At 29.6% G+C, this 14,242-nt stretch overlaps 1 protein-coding gene across 1 annotated transcript; it reads right to left on the reverse strand.

Annotated features, from left to right (window-relative positions):
- Positions 1 to 5,142: 5,142 nt before the first annotated feature.
- On the reverse strand, positions 5,143 to 10,275 carry LOC120766299 (methanethiol oxidase). Its single transcript, XM_040091703.1, has 6 exons — positions 10,173 to 10,275; positions 9,559 to 9,722; positions 6,454 to 6,926; positions 5,848 to 6,340; positions 5,651 to 5,776; positions 5,143 to 5,589 (listed from the first exon to the last, which is right to left on the reverse strand). Exons 1-6 carry the CDS (start codon positions 10,183 to 10,185, stop codon positions 5,392 to 5,394), a joined length of 1,467 nt encoding a protein of 488 aa, XP_039947637.1. The 5' UTR covers positions 10,186 to 10,275; the 3' UTR covers positions 5,143 to 5,391.
- Positions 10,276 to 14,242: the final 3,967 nt, after the last annotated feature.

Below are 14,242 nucleotides of genomic sequence, written 5' to 3' on the forward strand. Positions count from 1 at the left end.
ATTTCTCACTTCTGTACATGGAGCCAAATTCCACCGAAGCTGTAAGCAATACCTGAAAAATATGTAATAAAATAAGCAAACCATTTACAGAATACATACACACACACATGCCAATGGATTACTTTGTAAAATGTTATAACGAGAGAAAATGTAAATAAGCATTGACTTTATTGATTTTTGAAACGCTTTTTTTCTACGCAAATAAAGCGAATAATATTATTTTGTAAGCGGGTATTTAATTTTTGTCAAAAATTTACTAATTTCATAGCAAACGAGCAGCGTTTTGGAGCCAAGCAACATTTAGATGATGCGACATTTCTGAGTGCTTTAAATTTTTTTATATTGTTCTTAGAGAAAATGACGTTGAAAATAGTGAACTGAGTAAAGTCAAAAACTTCTTGAGTTATATATAAAAAAACGCAAATAGTTGTGCTTTATAAGACTTGAAACCGTCTGCTTGATTTTCCATTAAACTCAATTTTGCTACCGATAAATTTGACTATAAAGTATATACTTTTCGTTTTATAACCAAAAGTTTTAATATCTATAACGGAGATTTAAAAATTTGCTTTTAAGTACAAAAATTAACCTTTTAATAACTATTAACAGCTTATGAAGGGAATCGATTGGTCAAACTAGCAAAAAATTAGTTTCAATGAAAACAAAAAAAAATTATTGTCAACTATTGAGATAACTATTGCTCTAAGTTGCTTCGAAATTAATTGTTTGCTTAATTGAATTCGATAAAGCCGCAATATTTGCTAATAATCAATTAACGATTATTAACTTTGAAAATTACACTCTTAATGATTTTTTCCAAAACGCGTTTGGATTATACAAAATTTAACACACCCATACACCAACATTTTTTTTTACCACAAAACGACAGCAGTTTTGAACAATACATACATACATACATATATATTTTCATTTAAATTGATTTTTCAACAACTTTGCCGCTTAACGAAGCTGTCGTTTGCAACTGTAATACTACAACTCGTATTTAGACGAAATGGACAATCAAAGCGGATTCACATTTTTGACAAGTTTTGCATCAACCCAAACGAATACTACTAATAATCAGCTAATGCGTTATATGTATTTGTGCAAATCCAAGGCATTATTTGAAAGTGAACTTCTTTTTGGCTTGCTAATTCGCAGCTCTATGCTTTGTGCTACACATTTCGCTTGCTAAAAGAGATACAAAATTAATCAATAATAAATTAGGTAATAAATTGAAGTAATCTATCGAATTAGCTGTTATCCTTCCATTTAGGCAAAAAATAAATTAATCTAATGAAAGCAAAAACCAACAAAACGAAATTAAATTGAAAATTCTTCCAAAAATGTGTGTGTCTAAGCTACTTAGGAAACTGTTAAACTAAACGAGTTCTAAATAAGTGAAATAACTAAATATTACTAAATTATAACAGAAAAATATCTGCTCTACATATGTATAGTATATGTATGTGTTTAAGAATCTAACTAACTTTATGTGTATGTGTCTTATTGTATATAATTGATAATGCGGCGTTATGGATCACCATGCAAGTTTTCAATATTGCCTTACAGCATACTACTTATTCGCCACAAGCGTCAGATCTTTTAGAGTTCTTACGAACCTTTAACAAATTTTCTCTACTGACTATATTTAAATCTATTTAGACAAGTGGCTTCTTTGCAAGGTGATTTCCATTGGCTGCATATTGAGTGTTAGTTTCAAGCAAGTGTTTGTAATTGCTTTCATGTAACTTGAAAATGATGAAAGCTGCATGAAAGCTCTTGCAATTACTTCACCTGATAAACGAAGGTACTGTTACTACTACTACTACTGCGTAATTATCTATTAAATGTAAGCAAGTGCTAAAAACTAAAAAGCTAAATACGAAAAAAAACTGAATAATTTAACGTCCTATATTTGTATAGCGGAACGAATATCCTTCCAAGAAACTTATGCGTGTATTTATGTAGCGAAATACGACTTAAAATTTACTATTTATACATTTACTCGTAAAACTTACTTCTTACTTTCTTTTTTGAGAATATTTCTGCTGGTACTTTTTATGAAAGCAAGATTCTGCTTACTTTATACATATGTATTTCATAAAAAATTTACGTATTTAAAATTGTGAATTTACATATTTATTGGCAGAGTGTATGTATACGTATATTTGAGCGAAAATAATTTTAAAAAACTATTTTTTTTTATTGAAATTTTTTACCTTTAATTATCGTTTTTTTCTTTACAATGAATCAGGGTTAAATAATTAAGAAATTATTATTTTAAAAACAAACATTTCTGAAAAGAAGCTAGTAAGTTAGTAAGGCTTGAAACTGAAAAGTTAATAAAGCGTACGGTTGAAAATATTGTTTGACTACTTTTGTTACTTGTTTATGCTTTTTTTCAAAGTAAATTGCTAAAATCAACTCTATAATATAGTTTTTAAACATTTCAGCAAATGTCTCAGCCGATTTCATTGATAACACAATATCGATATTACCTGTCAAAGAATCGATTCTTTTTTCTTATAAAGCAACATTTCGGGAAAACACTTTTAGGTTACATTTTTAACTAAAAACTTCATTTCCTTTTAATAGTTTTTTTTTGATAGTTTTATGTATTACAAAAATAATTTTTTGTAGAAACAACATAAATGAGTACACAACAATTTTGGTGAACTAAAATGGTTTTTGATGTGTATACTATGTACTGAAGCAACAAAAAAAATTATAAATAATAACAAAAAGTAAATAATTTAAGTGTAATTTTAAATTTACAAAAACATAAAAAAAAATTAAATTTAGCTACTTTGTAAATGTGTATTTTATAGTTACGAAAAATTTATTTCTAACATAAATTTGCTGAGTTTTAAGTTCGATTACTGTGATCTCCATATGCTTTTTGCGTTTTACTTGAAATTACTTTAAAAACAATACTTTTAATAAAATTTGCAAATCAAAATGTACCTTAGACCAAGTAAGAATAAGTTAATAATAAAATTAATTAAATCAAATTCAAATGAATTAAAGTAATATGTCCACGCATACAAACATACTCAGTATGAGTAATTAGTTTAAAACATTTTTTGAAAATAATATATTTGTATAATATATTAAATGCATAATTTAATATAGAAAATACCAACAAGACAAGTTAAAAATAAAGCATAAAGAAAAATATGTAAACTTAAATAAATAAATATTTTTCAATTGCGAAAAATCAGTTTTAGAAATTGGTAATTTAAAAGTAATAATTTATAAGCGTATTAATAATCTTTAATAATAATTATTTACTTATTATTTAGTTTGAGTTGTTGAGTTGTTTCACAAAGAAATCAACGCAGTAATATTTAGTAGCATACTGATTTATAATATATAAACCAGTAAATCTTAAACGAAGTGGCAACAACTCACAACAATGCTAATATGTAGTAATAATGAACTTAACAACAACAAATTGTGGTTAGTGATTGGAATGTTTAAGCATACAAAAAGTAAATACAATGAGAAAAATTAAAATATAATTTACGGGGAAGGTATTTTCTTTAGAAAAAGATATTTCGTAAGTAATTATGTGTACTCAATAATTTTTAGTAGCACAAAAAACTTAGCTGAAAAGCAAATATTCAAAAATAAAAATTAATTATTGTATGAAATAAATAAATACCAAAAAGTCTAATGGAAACACACATACTTGTATATAAGTATGTATATAAATATGTATACTTGCCGTTCTAGTTGAAGTAGCTTAAGTCAAGTAAAGTGAATGTGGCTAGTTTAATTTCCACAAAAATTCGGTGCAAATCTTTTGCCCTCTTTCAGCCTAATTTGGAGCCTCGATACTCAGTTTTTATCTTAAATAAAATATAGCATCGGATCTCATATTAATTGATTAAAACAAACTACAATTGCTGGCATTAACTGAAGTTGACTTAGGCTACTTTAATATACATATGTATTGCCACATGTATATTTTTTTGATTGTGGCCTATATTCAGGCGCATATGTATGTCTAAGCAAATGTTCACGTACACTAATAGTAAGTGTTGTCAAACGACAAAAAGAAAACAACAACAAAAAATATTTTTAATATATTTAGTTTCTGTTGTAAATGAAATATTTTTCAAACTATTTATTTCATAAAATGTATTTTATGACTAAATTTGTTATTCAACTTTTTCTTATGCAACTTATATTTATTGTAAGTAATAATAAATAAAGTGTAAGAATAAAAATTAAAATAATGCAGAAATAATTGAAATTTGAAATAACACCTATGCAATAGAATTGGTAAATAAAATGAAAAAAGAGAATTGAATAAATAAAAAATAAGGTTTAATTAAACTACTGTGCATTTTTATTAAACAAAAATATGTGTTATGTTTAAATCCAAATTGAAGGTATTGCAAAAAAATATATATATTTCGGTCAATTATTGAAACCAATAAAGAGCCTTCATGCCGCTAATATTCAGCCATATAAAATTGTTTATTTGCTATTTTGCTATTTTTGAATTTTTTAAGAAAACTGCTTAAGGAATTACATAGGTTTCCTCGGGTAAAAAACAGTTGAGCAATTCACAACCTGTTGTAAAGCATCGTAAAATTATAAAAAAACAAGTGTAAAAATTTATAATTTTACGATTTTACGTTGCTTTACGACAGGTTGTGAATTGAACAAGTATTTTTTCAACAATTTTTTCTCATACAAAAAAATTAAATACTTTATTAGAAGTTTTTAGTGTTACAAACATACACTATTAGCAAAGAAATTCTGAAATTTTTGGAAAAAAGTAGGTGTACTCAAAACTTTATGAGCCACCTCAATAAAATATTGTTAATATTTTATTATATTATTCCAAAATGGTGAGCTTATTACTATACAAAAAGGTCGCGATGCAAGAAGAGACTAGGAAAGTTCACATGGCTTTTGCCAACTTAGGAGCGTAGTCGGGAATTTCTCTTTGTGTCTTTGGCTAAAATTTAATGTCGTATTTAGTTTCGGTCACTTCATAAAAGTTCATGGATCTTACAAAGAGCTTTACCAACTGAGGATGAGATCGCAGCATCGCCTACAAATGCCTCAAATAATCGCCTATTACATAATGAAAATATTGACAAACATGATAAACAACACAAAGAATTGCATTTTAAAATTTATTCAAAAACTTTGCATTACATAATTGACAATTCATTTCGAATGAAATGTCTTGTTTGAAGTTTACAAAAACGAAAATCGCACAGTTAGAAAGCCATTCTTGACACATAGAGCCGCCTTCCATGCTATGAATGAGATATATATGTAATTGTTTGCAATGCGCTGTTTTCCGTATTATTTTACTGAAATTTACAGCGAATTGAAGATAGCATTGACGCCTACATTTTACAAAACTCATTTTTCATCGTTAGCCAACCAAATGTCGGAGGTGCAATCACCACCGGGATAACGCATTTCATGGGGTAATGCCGGTCCATATGGTTCATTACCGAAGTCAACTAGGAAATCCTCATTCAACTTTAAGCCACCATTAACGACATCAATGTCAATTTGAATTATGGTTCCGCCTTTTTCAACCATTTTCGGATAGAACTGTTTGAAAAAATATGATATGGTTCTTAAAAATTAATTTCCCAATGTTTCAAACACATACCTGCTTATCCCAAGGGGAGAAAAGTGAAGATGAAACGTACAAACGCTTGCCATCCAAAGAAAGTTGCAACATTTGCGGTCCACCCTCAAGTCTGCGGCCTTTAACAAAGCGTGGTTCAGGACGTTTCTAACCATTATTAATAGATGATTGGAAATTAAATAAATATTTAATTATTATAACAGTTCTGAAAGACTAACCGTGAGTTCTTTATCTTCAAGCACTTCCACATTCTTCCAGTCTTCACAAATGAAACCTCCCAAAAATAATTGACCGGTTAAGCGTGGATTTTCTGGATCAGTAACATCATATTGACGCAGATCACCGTGCAGCCAACAATTTACATAGAGATATTTGTCATCCAGTGAAAGCAATATGTCGGAAACCATGCCGTTCATAGTCTCAGGCTTGCCACCATCAATTGAAATCAGCTTTCCAGGTATGTCAATAACTTTTTTTGCTATAAATTCATCGGAATCGGGTTTCTTTTTGAAATAGTATATATTTGCGTTCAAGCAACAGCCAACAAAGCCATCCGGACGTTTCGGATTGTGCATAAAACGAACTTCTAATGGTGTTGTACCGTCCTCACCCAAATCAATGGTTTGGTATAGCGTATGCGTTGACCACTTGTAAAAATTCAATCGACAACCATATTGTGTCATATCTTCGAGATCTTCGGTACGCCAACCGCTATTAAAATATTTTATAAAAGGGAAGAAGCAGAGAAGGAAGATGTCAATCGGTACATTCTTTGACAAAAACATTATATGGATTTTGAATAACTTAGCTCGGACATAACTTACCGTTTAAACTTATTAGGTGCTCCCCATTCCGTTGACACCATTACATCAAAATATGGTTGATACCAAAAGTCATAACCGCATAATGCCACTTGGTTGCCCTTGGTCCACGTGCCGACACAATTGAAATTATTCGTTTCGAAGAGAATAAAATCGCCCTTGGCATAACCCTCAGCATCGCCCAGCGTTGAAATCATTATATTACCATCAGCCAGACAATGCGTTGTATGCGGCGCAGTTACATTATGTTGCTTGAACACAGCTCCATCTATGGTCTTGTATAGAGAGGGCTTGCGTGGATCAGTCGCCACATCCATTACGTAAATGAAATCAGAAATAAGCGAGGGCAATATAAGTTTGTCACGCTTTGGTATTTGTTTAGAATCCTCATCCACATAGTAGCAGCTGGAGCAAGCATTCCAGCCCGAGTGGTGGAGTTCATTGCCTTTGCGATTGGTAAAGGTTCTATGAATTACCTAAACATCAATAGATATGAGAAATATGAAAAATTATGAATTATAAACATTTATTTATATCTATGCATTGAAAAATTTAACAAAAGAGAGTGACTAAAGAGAGTGGCAAAATGAATAAGCAACTGGTATAAGCTACATAAATTAGTATACTTAAATATTGAAAAGACATAATGATCTTCGAACCTTCTATCGGTTATATTACATATTTTTGCTATATAACATATTTTGGCACTAACTCTAGTATTTTGGGTATACATATATCACAGTTAAAGCCGGTTGAATGCAACAGGGTAACTTATAGACTTTGGCAACTCTGATATAGTAAAGCGCTATTTAACGATCCCATGGAAATCTTGATACACTCAGCTACAAAAATTCTCAGTAAGATCAGATAGACATATTGTTATATATATAAATAGGATCCCGAGAAAAGTTGAAATCTGGCTTACTGTTTGTCTCTCCGTCCGTCCGACCGTGCAAGCTACACCTTGAGTAAAAATTGTGATATCTTGATGAATGTTGGTATGTGGGTTCCCTAGTACATAAAAATTACGAGTTCGTGGATGGACGTAATCAGAGCACTGCCATACCCACCGAAATCCTGTAAAGTGCCACACCTAAGCACTAAATTAAGATATATAAATCTAATTTGGCACAGAGAATCTCAGTAGAATAAAGCAAACAATTTTGAAAAAGTAGGCGTGGGCCTCCCTATAAAAAGTTTAATGTACATATCTCTTAAACCACTAAATCTACAACAACCAAATTTCCGTAGCACAAATATTATAAGAACCCTACCACAATCCTATGTATGTATATATACTGTATGAAAATGAATGAAATCGGAAGATAACCCCGCTCACTCCCCATATAAGGGTAGTGTTAAAAGGTATCAATTATGTGGGCCCTAGTATTTGACCGAAAATATCGGCCAATACATGAGTTATCTCAACGGAAATTACAGATTGTGTTTTACTCATTACAGTGTATCTTTGTGCTGAAAATATATGAAATTGGACGTTTTTCTAATAAACCTCATATGTCGGTCAGTGTATGAGTTATACATAGTATATGTATGTATACGATGTTTACACTTCAAACCTTAAAGTATTTCCCTGGCATTGATTTCTGCAAGTTGCAAGAGTATAAATGTTCGGTTGCACCCGAACTTAGCCCTTCCTTACTTGTTTTAATATAATAATAATCTTTCATTTTAAAATATCAAAGCAAGTGTAATTAATGACTCCTGCCCTTTAATCTGCATATGTACATACATATATGCAGGCATATGCGGATCTACATCTGTCGGTGACTCGGCAAAAAGTTAATCACTCATCTAGATAAGAAAGACGCCTAATCGCTCTAGTTCGGCTTAGTAATAAAATTTATAGATCTCGGCATTCGTGTTAATAGTTACAAATGTTTTTCTAAAAGCTGTCAACGTTTTTTATGTATTGCATAAAAAAAAGTTAAAAAACGTGTGCTACCGTTGAGTGACATCTTCCTTAATTTGCCTAAATGGGCTCAAAAACTCACATGCCATGTTAATAGCTGAAGCTTACAAAAACAATCAAAGGTTTACTCATTTCGTATGCATAATCCAGACCGCATTAAAATGCGTACCACCTATTAACTGTTACCGATTTTGTAAATATGTTTAATATACATATACATATGAATGAATATATGTATATGCAATTATTTAAATTTATTTGGCTTGGAGCACGCTTACAAATTTTAAAGAAATAAATTAAGTTAATGAAGAAAATTCAAAAAAAAGCAATCAGTAATTTGCTTTTCAATCCAAATCGAAAAAATATATTTTTTTTAGTTAAATAAATTTTGTTTTAGTATTATTGGCACCAATATTGGTAGTCGGAAAAGTCTTTTCGTATTTCTAATCAAATTTTAACTTATTATTTTTTTTTTTAATTTACAATAATAAATAAATAAACAAAAATGTACTATTTTGGTCGACCACTTTTTGCCATTTTTCCGCTAGAGACATTATTCCATCAGTGTAAAACTTTCATCAGCGTAAATCGAAATTTTGAAATTTCCAGAACGGAAGCGAGCGAACCATTATTGTTTGATACAGCATCGTCTTCGTAATCTTCACAAATTTCATTGGTGGCTTGCGTGGCATTCTTCCCTTTTTTATACAAAAATTTCAAAATATAGCGAATTTCTTCATTATTTTCACTCATTTCCGAACAGCTGTAACTTTTTTTCAGCATCCACGAATTTAATTTATTTTTTTTGGTTAAAATCTCACTTTTCCAACACTATATTATTGTGTTATTTGTTAAGCATACATACATACATATATGACTACTACCCATATTTATGGTATGCATTTTTCTAAACGATGTGCAAAGACTAAAAATTAAGCAAAAATATAAGATCCAAGTTTGTACGTGATTCGTTAATGAATTTTCTGTACCTACATATGTATATATAATATATACTATATATATCTCCTATGTGGGTAATTATTGAATTCTAATTAATTTTTAATGCAATGCAATTCGCATAAAGCAAAAACAGTTTTTTTGATTTCAGAATTGGCTATACATATGTATTTATATACAAATATGTATTGCTAACTGGATAGCACTTTTTTATAACTAACCTGACAGTAAGTTGGACTTTCGGGATCCACATCCACAGTTGATAGGTAATCTCCGTGGGGCTCGTCTAGATTGGGCTGCACAGTAACTGTATAGAGCAATTTTTCGCGAGGTCCATTTTTCATGGCGTCAAGTGGGGTCTTATAACCGGGACCATGGCAACAAGCTGGAAATACAAAAAAAAAAAGAATAAGAAATTAAATTCTGCACTCTTATGTAGTAGACAAGTGCCCATGCATATAAGTAACTACATAGTATGCTGTTATCATTCAAGTACTAATCACTTTTAAGCTTCTCCTATTTTTGCTTCTAATCTAGCGCTATTTTAGCAGAGACAATTGAAGTAATTGCAAGTGGTTTCTTTATAAGATCTAAAAAGCTTTGTTTATCACTCGAAGTAAGGCACTAAGCCTCACTAACACTATAACTATTTTTGGTTATATGCATGCGCATATACACATACGTACATATTTATTTTCACCGACTTTTTGAAGAAATTCGACGGAGATTACACTGTTTTCTATGAAGCCAATCAAAAATAGCTTTATAATTATAATATTATTTAATTTTCTAAGTGCAAAAGTCTTTAAAAGTAATAAATAATATGAAGACTTACCTTTGCTAGACATTTTTGATGTTTTTCAGTTGATAACAATTCCTTATTGCACACAAAACGATCCACAACTGATCAAGATCACTGAGCGACTGGCGCAAATAAGGCAATAATTAAGCAAGTAGACGAAAACAAGTTGATCAATGCGCGAAAGTGATAGTGCAGTAGATGCCCTCACAAACTTGAGAATATATACGATATAAGTATATGTGTAAATAAAGAGAGCGTAAAATTTTCTCTTGGTAAAATTAAAGTGCTCCCATTTTTGAGTTTAATCATTATAAAATGGGTAAACGGAGTCAGGTATATAAAAGTGTTGTGCCGGCTTTCTCTCTCAATTCAAAGTTTTCACAAGTAGTTAAACAAATGTTATTTTCTTCTCTAAAAATTTATTCTTTATCACAAGTAAACAAGGGAGTGGGAGCGAGTTTCTCTTTAGAAATATCTCACTTACGGTTAATATATTATACTATAGAAAGAGATATGGATGCTGAGAAATTAATTTTAGAGTGTTGTACATCTCAAGCATTATACAGAGATAAGAGATTTCGACAGTTTGTTTAGCCACTTTTTTGGTATGCGTTTGACAGCAAAAACGTTAGTTCATGACGTCATGAACAAAAGCAGGGAAGGCACAGTGTTTACAATAACTATGGAAGTTTGACAGTTTTAATTTTTCATTATGGTGTTATGCTATATTAGACAGCGGTCTAAAGTTGCATAAGCTCACAAAAACTATGTTTTTAAACATGTAGTACTAGCGTTATCCATTTGAGACGATTAAAACGTGCTCAGGCTTCAAAATTCAGGTAGCTTTTTGTGATCGTCATTTGAAGCAAAATGCGATTTTCTCGATTTCGTAAGTAAAAGATATATGTTTGTTTTTATTTTTCTAATGTAATTTTATTTATTAATTTTAATGATTTCAATGTTTTTTCGCTCTTCAATATTATTTATCGTTATGTAAGTAGAATGTATGTAGTATGTATGTATTTCGAAGATCTTAAGGCTAGTAAATATTTCAGTATTTTATATACTAGTTTAAATGTAAAACAAAATAAGTGTTCCATTGAAATAAGATATACAATTCATATCTAAACAAGTGGAGATTACAATGTTGTATATAAGCATCTCAAATTTGATTTCCGATTTCCGCGGATTTTTATTCTAACATTGCTGTAAAAGTAGTTAAAGTAAGAAGTATATGCTTTAAATCGCATTTATTTTTTTTTTATTAATTTAATCATTTATTGTTTTTGTTTTTTATAGATGTATTTTTTTTTTTAATTTTCTGATTTATGGATTTATTTACTTGTGTTTTTTACATATAATGTCATCCAGCTAGAAAAAGTTTTCGCAGTTTTTCTTGAAAATAAAATAAAATTTATATGAAATCACTTATTAAATATTGTAATTGAAAGAATTGAGTTTTTAAGTATAATATTTAAAATTTTTTTGTTAATCATTTTAATTTCCTACTATTTTTGATTCTTATAGATTTATTTTTATTGCTTCATTTTATATTTAATGCTGTGTATAAAGTACGTTCTTCACCAACATGCGATATTATTTAATTATAGAATAAATCAATAGATTATAGCTTAGAGTACAAAAACAAAATGTTTTAAAATATTAATTAAATCTTCACAATTCACAATTATCCACGTTTTAATGCTGGTAAATGAAAGTAAAACACTCTCTGCAAATCATTAGATATGAAAATGGGTTTTTAGCAAGTATAAGAAACACTGATCTAGACTTTCTAAGTTTCAAGGAAAACAGTCATGGGTCCGACCTGATGGTAGTCATGGTCTCTGAGATTTAAATTTAATGTTTCCGTTTCCCTTTTCTCAAAGTTTTGCGGGATGACGGGTATAAGTTATGTTATGTGGTTGCCGACATTACAACTGTCCTGGACATATAAGATCGCTCTTTATCATGGTCTCCTTTTTCTTTTATTAAAGTTTGGATTATATTAGCAGGTATTAAAGAATTAATTACTTAAAGTTAAAGCTTTTCATGAAACTGCAATTTTTTGGAGAAAACGCTCTTTTACAATATGTTTCAAATTGCAATCACTAAAACAAGTTTTAAACCTCATGCCCTTAAAAATAAGACTGTTTATTCCGCACAGATTTATTTATTGCATTTGACAAATGAAAATTTCATCACATTGACGTCAAAGCATATTATACAATGTAAGTAAAGAGTTGTGAAATTCTAATCCAGCATCAACACGAGCCTAACGCAAAGCTCAAGTAATCAAAACCATCAAAAGAAACACATACATACATATATTACAGTTAAGCTGTTGACATATTTCAAAAATCGATCAGCCAGCTTTGGAAAAACGATTTCAAACAAGCAAACCGACGAATTTTCGTTAATGTGGTACATACTTGAAAGTATTTACAGAGATGATTAAACTATTCATTGATACCATATGTTTATTCTGGACGATCCAACATTTCAAAACTAAGCCAACTCAGCAACTAAAAAAATTGTATATAAAGAGGCTGCATGAAGATTATTTTCGATTTCATTGTTACTGGAGTTGAAAACAGGCATTCTTCATTCTTCTTTCATTATGCTACTGAAAACAAGCACGGGACTTTGAGGGGTTGAAGCAGAATATATATAGTAATGTTTTACTTGGTTTTAATCTGAAATTTGCTCAAACTTTTATATAATTAAACTCCATAAAGTTCTTAACCAAGTATCCCGTATTTTTTCTAAAATTTATTTTGTCCCTTCCAGACTTTTTTTTTAAATAAATCAAATAACTTGTATCAAAGTTGGATCTGAGAATTTCTTTTTAGATTCTCTTTGATATTATTTTTAAAGAAGTGTATTTTTAAAGGCTTTTTTCATTTACGTAGCTGGTAAAAAAGTGTCAAAGTATCGAAGTGTATTTTATTTATTGACATGTTTATTTTTGTATAAAGTAATCGATTTTCCCATGCTTCTCCATTAATCAAAGACAATTTGTGAAACTTCATTTATTATTTTTTAGACTCCCAATTTATTTCATTTTTGATTGGGTAAACTTTTAATGAAAATCACACTTACTATGAATTTCACACAATTTTTCAGATTGGGTAAACTTTTAATGAAAATCACACTTACTATAAATTTCACACAATTTTTGTGCCGTAACACATTTGCAGTAAAAATTGTGTTTTTAGTGTATTTTTGTGTTTAATAAGTTTGTATAATTCTGGCAGCCAATTTTTCCATTAATAAAGTTTCCAAGTGTTTTTTGTTTTCTCTTTTATTATTGTAAATGCTTATGTTGTAAAGTTGGAGTTTTCCTATTAATATTTAGCTTTTTTTACTCTTTCATCAAATTTTTTTATAGTAGTTTTTTAATACTTCTATTTTTATTCTGTTACTACTTTAAAGTTGAGCATACTTTCAAGATGACAGTTATTGTGTTTATCATATAATGACCTATAAATCTACTTTTCAAAACACTGCTTGCAAAAGGTGACTGTTTTATGCTTCGTTTTTGTTTTTTCTGACAAAAATTTTTGTGTCAAATAAATATGTATGAATATTGTTTTCTCTTTGCGAAGTTCCGTAGAAAGTTTCAAAAACTCTTTTACAGCTGAATAACAACAGTTCTAAAATTTCAAAAATCAAGATTTCAAGAATATCCATTCGGTTTATAACACTAGTCGGATTATATAATACATATTTCTCGTTATAAATGAAACAAAATCGTGAGAAGTGAAAATAAATTTAAATTTAATCTATAACAATTAAAAATTATATACCTAAAATTTACTTATATACTTAAAAAGGCCTCAAAAGTCTTTTCCTTTATTCATATAAAAAGTGACTCGCTCAAAAGTAATTTGGAATGATACCAAAATAAGAGATATACATACATATAAGTCGTTTTCCACAATTTTTTTCCGAAAATACACCTTTTAATACCAGAAACTAGGTAATTTTCGGAAACAAAGCAAATTTCGTTTTCCCTTTAAAAGCAACATCGATCGCAGCTTCTTAAACTTTTGGCGTTTTCCGAACTGCTTGTTTTTCAAACTTGATTTTAGCAAAGCTGAAAG

The sequence above is a fragment of the Bactrocera tryoni genome, chromosome 1, assembly GCF_016617805.1.
Source record: "Bactrocera tryoni isolate S06 chromosome 1, CSIRO_BtryS06_freeze2, whole genome shotgun sequence".
Taxonomy (NCBI): domain Eukaryota; kingdom Metazoa; phylum Arthropoda; class Insecta; order Diptera; family Tephritidae; genus Bactrocera; species Bactrocera tryoni.

What these genes read in the sequence shown, in the direction of transcription:
- LOC120766299 (XM_040091703.1), bottom strand. An exon ending in GCACCTAATAAGTTTAAACG is followed by an intron (nt 6,341 to 6,453) that starts GTAAGTTATGTC and finishes ATATTTTAATAG; the next exon opens with CGGTTGGCGTACCGAAGATC. An exon ending in TTGAAGATAAAGAACTCACG is followed by an intron (nt 5,777 to 5,847) that starts GTTAGTCTTTCA and finishes AATAATGGTTAG; the next exon opens with AAACGTCCTGAACCACGCTT.